This window comes from Scomber japonicus, chromosome 4 (genome assembly GCF_027409825.1).
Source record: "Scomber japonicus isolate fScoJap1 chromosome 4, fScoJap1.pri, whole genome shotgun sequence".
In the NCBI taxonomy this organism is placed as follows: Eukaryota; Metazoa; Chordata; class Actinopteri; order Scombriformes; family Scombridae; genus Scomber; species Scomber japonicus.
This window is the reverse complement of record NC_070581.1, coordinates 33,101,507-33,111,033: the sequence shown is the minus strand read 5'-3', so window position 1 is coordinate 33,111,033 and position 9,527 is coordinate 33,101,507. Positions and strand designations below refer to the sequence as shown.

The following is a 9,527-nucleotide window of genomic DNA, read 5'->3' as shown; positions in this document are numbered from 1 at the left end:
ACCTTATTTCTAGCATAAAATACGATCATTTACTTACCTTACGCCGTTCGGACAAATTGAGCTCCAGTGTTGCTGTGTATATCTGTATAATGCGAGTCACGGGCACCGAAGCTCAGCCTCTATATAACACATTATCTGAAGCTCAGCCTCTATATAACACATTATCTGAAGCTCTATATAACACATTATCTGAAGCCTCTATATAACACATTATCTGAGCCTCTATATAACACATTATCTGAAGCTCAGCCTCTATATAACACATTATCTGAAGCTCAGCCTCTATATAACACATTATCTGAAGCTCAGCTCTATATAACACATTATCTGAAGCTCAGCCTCTATATAAACACATTATCTGAAGCTCAGCCTCTATATAACACATTATCTGAAGCTCAGCCTCTATATAACACATTATCTGAAGCTTAGCCTCTATATAACACATTATCTGAAGCCTCTATATAACACATTATCTGAAGCTCAGTCTCTATATAACACATTATCTGAAGCTCTATATAACACATTATCTGAAGCCTCTATTAACACATTATCTGAAGCCTCTATATAACACATTATCTGAAGCTCAGCCTCTAATAACACATTATCTGAAGCTTAGCCTCTATATAACACATATCTGAAGCCTCTATATAACACATTATCTGAAGCCTCTATATAACACATTATCTGAAGTCTCTATATAACACATTATCTGAAGCCTCTATATAACACATTATCAGAAGCCTCTATATAACACATTATCTGAAGCTCAGCCTCTATATAACACATTATCTGAAGCCTCTATATAACACATTATCTGAAGCTCAGCCTCTATATAACCATTATCTGAAGCCTCTATATAACACATTATCTGAAGCCTCTATATAACACATTATCTGAAGCCTCTATATAACACATTATCTGAAGCTCAGCCTCTATATAACACATTATCTGAAGCTCAGCCTCTATATAACACATTATCTGAAGCGCAGCCTCTATATAACACATTATCTGAAGCCTCTATATAACACATTATCTGAAGCCTCTATATAACACATTATCTGAAGCCTCTATATAACACATTATCAGAAGCCTCTATATAACACATTATCTGAAGCCCTCTATATAACACATTATCTGAAGCTCAGCCTCTATATAACACATTATCTGAAGCCTCTATATAACACATTATCTGATGCTCAGCCTCTATATAACACATTATCTGAAGCTCAGCCTCTATATAACACATTATCTGAAGCTCAGCTCTATATAACACATTATCTGAAGCTCAGCCTCTATATAACACATTATCTGAAGCTCAGCCTCTATATAACACATTATCTGAAGCTCAGCCTCTATAATAACACATTATCTGAATCTTAGCCTCTATATAACACATTATCTGAATCTTAGCCTCTATATAACACATTATCTGAAGCCTCTATATAACACATTATCTGAATCTAGCCTCTATATAACACTTTATCTGAATCTTAGCCTCTATATAACACATTATCTGAAGCTCAGCCTCTATATAACACATTATCTGAAGCTCTATATAACACATTATCTGAAGGCCTCTATATAACACATTATCTGAAGCTCAGCCTCTATATAACACATTATCTGAAGCCTCTATATAACACATTATCTGAAGCCTCTATATAACACATTATCTGAAGCCTCTATATAACACATTATCTGAAGCTCAGCCTCTATATAACACATTATCTGAAGCTCAGCCTCTATATAACAACATTATCTGAAGCTCAGCCTCTATATAACACATTATCTGAAGCTCAGCCTCTATATAACACATTATCTGAAGCTTAGCCTCTATATAACACATTATCTGAAGCTCAGCCTCTATATAACACATTATCTGAAGCTCAGCTCTATATAACACATTATCTGAGCTCAGCCTCTATATAACACATTATCTGAAGCTCAGCCTCTATATAACACATTATCTGAAGCCTCTATATAACACATTATCTGAAGCCTCTATATAACACATTATCTGAAGCTTAGCCTCTATATAACACATTATCTGAAGCCTCTATATAACACATTATCTGAAGCTCAGCCTCTATATAACACATTATCTGAAGCTTAGCCTCTATATAACACATTATCTGAAGCCTCTATATAACACATTATCTGAAGCCTCTATATAACACATTATCTGAAGCCTCTATATAACACATTATCTGAAGCCTCTATATAACACATTATCTGAAGCCTCTATATAACACATTATCTGCCTCAAACTAGTTCATTTCACCAATATTTAGTATGATACGTTAGTGCTAGTCCCCTCCGAGCCCGTGGTGGCATGTTATCAACATCCGGGGTCTGTAGGTTGACCTGCTAACCTCTGATCTGGATGAATGTCATCAGCCCGGTTTATCATTGGAGTGAAATCCTCCAGTGTTGTGTTACAGACGTTTATATCTCCTGCCTCACATGCCACACTGGGCTCGGAGGGTACCTTTTCTGTGTTTACGGTTGCCATGACGATGAGGTGCGTACCTTTAAGGAAGTAGAAACCACATTTTAAGTGATAATTTAACCCAAACCAACTTTCCCATAAAACATAATTACTTCTTAAACCAATAAAGAAGAAAAAGAAAGAGAGAAAAAAGATGCTCAATCATTCATTCATGCGTGTGTTCATTGACTGGAGTTAGATCTGTACATTTAATAACTTCACATTCAAACCTGTGTTTTCCCAGCTGACAATAAATTCACAAGAACAATAAAAAAGGACTAATGGTAAATACTGATGTGGTGCTGGTGGAGAGCGACACCTAAAAGCACTTACCGACCATGTCAGTAACAAACCCAGAGAGACCGAGAGCCATCGGGGAATCACACCAGTGTTCAGTAGTTAGCTATGAGCCGGAGTGATTGTGCCACGCTCAGACTCACCTGCTCAGAAAGGCCAGAGGCTCCGTTTCCCTGCAGGTGGAGTTCTGACACCGTCTATAGATGACCAGTGATCTGCTCTCTCTCTGTCTCTCTCTCTCTCTCTCTCTCTCTCTCTCTCTCTCTCTCTCTCTATGTCTCTCTCTCTCTCTCTCTCTCTCTGTCTCTCTCTCTCTCTCTCTCTCTCTCTCTCTCTCTATGTCTCTCTCTCTCTCCCTCTCTCTTTCTGTCTCTCTCTCTGTCTCTCTGTCTCTCGCTCTCTCTCGCTCTCTATCTCTGTCTCTCTCTCTCTCTCTCTCCCCGTCTCTCTCTCTCTCTCTCTCTCTCTCGCTCTCTCTCTCTCTCGCTCTCTCTATGTCTCTCTGTCTCTCTCTTTCTCTCTGTCTCTCTCTCTCTCGTCGCTGTCTCTCGCTGTCTCTCTCTGTCTCTCTCTCTATGTCTCTCTCTCTCTATGTCTCTCTCTTTCTCTCTCCTCGTCTCTCTTTCTCTTTCTCCTTCTCTTCCTCTCTCTTCTCCTTCTCTTTCTCCCTCTCTCTCTCTCCGTTTTCTGTCGACCTCCATGCAAGCTACTTTTGAATGAAGGCCGACCTGCAGAGGAGTTTGTCATAGGACATGAGATCTCAGAGAGCTTAGAGAATGGTGAATCCTTGAGCCCTAACAGAGAGGAGGATATCCTAAAATTCCAAAAACTAAACATTGATTGGTGTCATTTTTAGGCATGACCGGCTGCTGCAGACAGTGGATCTGTGATGAAGCCTCTCTGGAAGCTTCACTCCTAACTCAGAGCCCTGGCTTCAAACTGACCCAGTGACTTGGACCCCAGACCAGAGACAGCATTCCACACTGACTCAGTGACACTGCGGAAATGTTTGACAGCAGAAGATCACAAGGCTAGCCGATCTGGAGAGGAGTTTGTATTACTCACAGTGACAATCATAGGACATCTCAGAGAGCTTAGAGAATGGCCAGTCCTTGAGCCCTAAAAGAGAGGAGGATATCCTAAAAATTCAAAAACTAAAGGGACGCCCCCCCTCGTGGCGCAACTGTTGAAAATGCACGCTTGGAGCCAGAACGCGTGCTAAGGTGCCCTCTTGGGGAGTCAAAGCGCGTGCTAAGGTGCCCTCTTGGGAGTCAAGCGCGTGCTAAGGTGCCCTCTTGGGAGTCAAAGCGCGTGCTAAGGTGCCCTCTTGGAGCCAAACGTGTGCTAAGGTGCCCTCTTGAGAGCCAGAACGCGTGCTAAGGTGCCTCTTGATAGCCAGAACGCTTGCTAAGGTGCCCTCTTGGGAGCCAAAACGTGTGCTAAGGTGCCCTCTTGGGAGCCAGAACGCGGGCTAAGGTGCCCTCTTGGGAGCCAGAAACGTGTGCTAAGGTTCCCTCTTGGAGTCAAAGCGCGTGCTAAGGTGCCCTCTGGGAGTCAAAGCGCGTGCTAAGGTGCCCTCTTTGGAGCCAGAACGCATGCTAAGGTGCCCTCTTGGGAGCCAAAACGCATGCTAAGGTGCCCTCTTGGAGCCAGAACGCTTGCTAAGGTGCCCTCTTGGGAGCCAGAACTCGTGCTAAGGTGCCCTCTTGGAGCCAAAACGCGTGCTAAGGTGCCCTCTTGGGAGCCAAAAACGCGTGCTAAGGTGCCCTCTTGGGAGTCAAAGCGCATGCTAAGGTGCCCTCTTGGGGGTCAAAGCGCGTGCTAAGGTGCCCTCTTGGGAGCCAGAACGCGTGCTAAGGTGCCCTCTTGGGAGCCAGAACGCGTGCTAAGGTGCCCTCTTGGAGTCAAAGTGCGTGCTAAGGTGCCCTCTTGGGAGCCAGAACGCATGCTAAGGTGCCTCTTGGGAGCCAGAACGCGTGCTAAGGTGCCCTCTTGGAGTCAAAGTGCGTGCTAAGGTGCCCTATTGGGAGTCAAAGCGCATGCTAAGGTGCCCTCTTGGGAGCCAAAACGCGTGCTAAGGTGCCCTCTTGGAGTCAAAGCGCATGCTAAGGTGCCCTCTTGGAGTCACAAGGCGTGCTAGGTGCCCTCTTGGGAGCTAAACGCGTGCTAAGGTGGCCTCTTGGAGCCAGAACGCGTGCTAAGGTGCCCTCTTGGGAGTCAAAGCGCGTGCTAAGGTGCCCTCTTGGTAGCCAGAACGCGTTGCTAAGGTGCCCTCTTGGAGCCAGAACGCGTGCTAAGGTGCCCTCTTGGGAGCCAGAACACGTGCTAAGGTGCCCTCTTGGAGCCAGAACACGTGCTAAGGTGCCCTCTTGGGAGCCAAAACGCGTGCTAAGGTGCCCTCTTGGGAGCCAGAACGCGTGCTAAGGTGCCCTCTTGGGAGCCAGAACGCGGGCTAAGGTGCACTCTTGGGAGCCAGAACACATGCAAGGTGCCCTCTTGGGAGCCAGAACACATGCTAAGGTGCCCTCTTGGGAGCCAAAAGGCGTGCTAAGGTGCCCTCTTGGGAGTCAAAAGGCGTGCTAAGGTGCCCTCTTGAGAGCCAGAACGCGTGCTAAGGTGCCCTCTTGGGAGCCAGATCGCGGGCTAAGGTGCCCTCTTGGGAGCCAGAACGCGTGCTAAGGTGCCTCTTGGAGCCAGAACGCGGGCTAAGGTGCCCTCTTGGGAGCCAGAACGAGTGCTAGGTGCCCTCTTGGGAGCCAGAACCGCGGGCTAAGGTGCCCTCTTGGGAGCCAGAACGCTGGGCTAAGGTGCCCTCTTGGAGCCAGAACGCGGGCTAAGGTGCCCTCTTGGGAGCCAGAACGCGGGCTAAGGTGCCCTCTTGGGAGCCAGAACGCGGGCTAAGGTGCCCTCTTGGGAGCCAGAACGCGGGCTAAGGTGCCCTCTTGGGAGCCAGAACGCGGGCTAAGGTGCCCTCCTGGGAGCCAGAACGCGTGCTAAGGTGCCCTCTTGGGAGCCAGAACGCGTGCTAAGGTGCCCTCTTGGGAGCCAGAACGTGCTAAGGTGCCCTCTTGGGAGCCAGAGCGTGCTAAGGTGCCCTCTTGGGAGCCAGAGCGTGCTAAGTGCCCTCTTGGGAGCCAGAGCGTGCTAAGGTGGCCCTCTTGGAGCCAGAGCGTGTGCTAAGGTGCCCTCTTGGGAGCCAGAAGCGTGTGCTAAGGTGCCCTCTTGGGAGCCAGAGCGTGCTAAGGTGCCCTCTTGGGAGCCAGAACGTGTGCTAAGGTGCCCTCTTGGGAGTCAAAGCGCGTGCTAAGGTGCCCTCTTGGGAGTCAAAGCGCGTGCTAAGGTGCCCTCTTGGAGTCAAAGCGCGTGCTAAGGTGCCCTCTTGGGAGTCAAAGCGTGTGCTAAACTGCCCTCTTCAGTGGCGAGAACGTGCTGTCGCCCCTGCCCTTCAAAAGTCTCTGCACTGCCACTGGATGAATACAACATGTTTGAATGCTGAGGTCAAACTTGGACATTTGCATATATACAAATGTGTATCAGCTGCACACACACACACACACACACACACACACACACACACACACACACACAACACACAGAGAGATAGAGGAAGAACGAGACAGAGAGAGTCAGAAGAGCAAACATAGAGACGATAGTTCCTCTTAGTTTGCTTTGATGCATCAACATACTGACAGATCGTTTCCTTCCTGTTGAAGCATCATCTTAACTTTACTGCAGTCTGCTCTGATCATCATCATATTAGAATGAGACTAGCTCAAAGAAATGTGTATATGGTGTATGTGGTGATTTTACAGCTCTCACATGTAAACTGAACTGTATGTAAGAGTTAAAGGTGCAATAAATGACACTGAGTCACACTACCTCTGTGTGTGTGTGTGTGTGTGTGTGTGTTGATATCTGAGCTTCTCTGTCCGTTGTCTTGGAGACTGAACTGGTGTCACCTGCATGTTCGTCCCTCCAAGTCCATTTCCAAGATGGCGGCCACATCACAAACTTTCTCAAATTACGGATAAATAAGTTCATTAAAATATGTCTCTGAAAACATGTGAAGTGAGAAATAAGAGATTCTTAATCCATGTTTGATCAACGTTTGTGTGAGTTGTGACTTTCTTTTCTTTTTTTTTTTACTCAACTTTATTGAGTGGAAGTGTTCTGTGTTTGAGACGTTGGTGCTATAGAGCGACATCTAGTGGCGGTTGTGTATTATAATTAGCAGATACTTAAAAAAAAAACCCCATTGCATTTCCAGGAAACCTTGCTGATTTTGAAGTGACCATCATTTTGACTAGCTTTAAACTTACGGATGTCATAGATGTCACAGAGCCAAAGACCAAAGCAGAACAGAGCATCAGTATGATTAAAATAAAGATGGAGCGCTTTGGTGGACTCTGGATCTCACCCCCCACCCCCCCCACCACGCCCCACCCCTATTTTAAAGGGAAATGCTCCAAATTCACAGCCACACAGGTTTAAAAATCACCAAATCTGAGCCCCTTCCTCTTTTCCTCTGGAAGAAAGGAAGACAGAAGGAGGGAGGAAGGACGGAAGGAAGGAAGGAAGGAAGGAAGGAAGGAAGAAAAGGAGGGAAGGAGGGAGGAGGAGGGAGGTAAGGAAGGAAGGAAGGAGGGAGGAGAAAGGAAGAAGGACAGAGGAAAGAAGGAAGGGAGGAAGGTAAGGGGGAGGAAAGGAAGAGAGAAGGAGGGAGGATGGAGGAAGGAAGGAAGGAAGGACAGAGGAAGGTATGGGAGGAAAAGAAAGAGAAAAGGAAGGAAGGGAGGAGGGAAGGAAGGAAGGAAAGGAGGGGGGGAAGGAGGGAGGAAGGTAGGAGGGAAGGAGAAAGGAAAGAAGGACAGAGGAAAGAAGGAAGGTACGGGAGAGGAAAGGAAGAGAGAAGGAAGGAAGGAAGGAAGGAGAGAAGGAAGGAAGGAAGGGAGGGAAGAAGAAGGAAGGAAAGAAAGGAAGGAAGGAAGGAAAGGAGGAGGAAGAAAGAAAGGAAGGAAGGAAGGAAGGAAGAAAGGAAGGATGGAAGGAAAGGACCTCCAGCAGCAGTATTGTGTAGATAACTGGATCAGCAAGATAATATATTGCATGTGCAGACAGTTTTTAGGAGGAGAAGAAGGAAGGAAAGAAAGGAAGGAAAAGAGGGAGGAAGGAAGGGAGGGAGGGACGAGGGAAGGAAGGGTGGAAGGTACAGGGGAGGAAAGGAAGAGAGAAAGAGGAGGGGAAGGTAAGAAGGAAGGAAAGGAAGAGAGAAGGAAGGAAGGAAGGGAGGGAGGGAGGGAAGAAGGGGGAAGGAAAGGAAGGAAGGGACGAAATAAAGAAGGAAGAAAGGAAGAAAGGAAGGAAGAAAGGAAGGGAGGATGGAGGGAGGAAGGTAGGAGGGAGGAGAAGGAAAGAAGGACAGAGGAAAGAAGGAAGGAGGAAGTTACGAGGGAAGGAAGGAAGGAGGGAGGGAAAAAGGAAAGAAAGCCCCTTCCTCCTCTTCTAATACATCCAGCAGTTTTTAGGAGGAGGAAGAAGGAAGGAAAGAAAGGAAGGAAAGAAAGGAAAGACAGTTTTTAGGTAATCACTGACTATTTATAACACATTTAAAGTAAAGTAAGTCAAGTCTGCTCTTATGCTTCTTTCTTTCTTTTTCTCTAAATCTCTCTGATGTAAAGATTTCAATAGGATTATTTTTAACTCCGTCCTCTAAGATATTATCACTGATGGACTGTTTCATAATTAACCCTCCTGGAAGGAAGGAAGGGAGGAAGGAAGGAGGAGGAGGGAAGGAAGGAAGGAAAGGAGGGAGGAAGGAAGGGAGGGAGGATGGAGAAGAAAGGAAGGGAGGAAATGAGGGAGAAGGAAAGGAAGAAGGAAGGGAGGAAGGGAGGATGGAGGAAGTAAGGTAAGAGGGAGGAAGGGAGGAAGGAAAGGAGGGATGTACGGGGGAGGAAAGGAAGGAAGAGAGAAGGAGGGAGGAAGGAAGGGAGGGAGGATGGAGGAAGAAAGGAAGGGAGGAAGGGAGTGAGGGAGGGAGGAGGGAGATGACGAAGTAAGGTAAGAGGGAGGAGAAAGGAAAGAAGGCCAGAGGAAAGAAGGAAGGAGGAAGGTACAGGGAGGAAAGGAAGAGAGAAGGAGGGAGGAAGGAAGGAAGGAAGGGAGGAAGAAGGAAGGAAAGAAAGCAAGGAAAGAAGGAAGGAAGGAAGATCGAAAAATGAAGGAAGAAGGAAGGAAGGAAGGAAGGAAGGAAGGAACAGTCAAACAGGCGGGGTCAAAGGTTAATTATAGGTGATGGAAAAATTTAAGGTGACTCAATTGGAGGAAGCTCGTTTGGTGGTGTTTACGGTTGCCATGGCGATGAAGGTGGCGTACCCTCAAGGAAGTAGAAACCACATTTAGCCCAAACATGTTTCCCATAAACATAATCACTTCTTAACGTTAGTAATGATTATATAAACTAGTATATTACTTTACTACGCTGTGACAGAGATGAGTAGAGTATTATTCACGTGTTTATGTGTCCGTATGAAATGGAGGAGGGAAGGAAGGAAGGGAGAGGAAGGAAGGGAGGAAGGGAAGGAGGGAGGAGGGAAGAAAGGAAAGGAGGAAGAAGGGAGGGAGGGAGGAAGGAAGGACAGGAGGGAGGGAGAAGGGAGGGAGGGAGGAAGGAAGGACAGGAGGGAGGGAGAAAGGAAAAGAGAAAGGGAGGAAGGGGGGAGGAAAGAAAGAGATAAGGCGG

At 46.6% G+C, this 9,527-nt stretch overlaps 1 protein-coding gene across 1 annotated transcript in view; it reads right to left on the bottom strand.

The window, feature by feature from the left end:
• Positions 1–2,861, bottom strand: part of LOC128357735 (CDK5 and ABL1 enzyme substrate 2-like) — a 12,551-nt gene extending 9,690 nt beyond the window's left edge. The window contains exons 1-2 of the mRNA XM_053318105.1: positions 2,822–2,861; positions 2,365–2,529 (exon numbers count right to left, since the gene is read on the bottom strand). Of these exons, the coding sequence (XP_053174080.1) occupies positions 2,365–2,529; positions 2,822–2,861 (205 nt within the window). The remainder of the gene's footprint in view (positions 1–2,364; positions 2,530–2,821) is intronic.
• Positions 2,862–9,527: the final 6,666 nt, after the last annotated feature.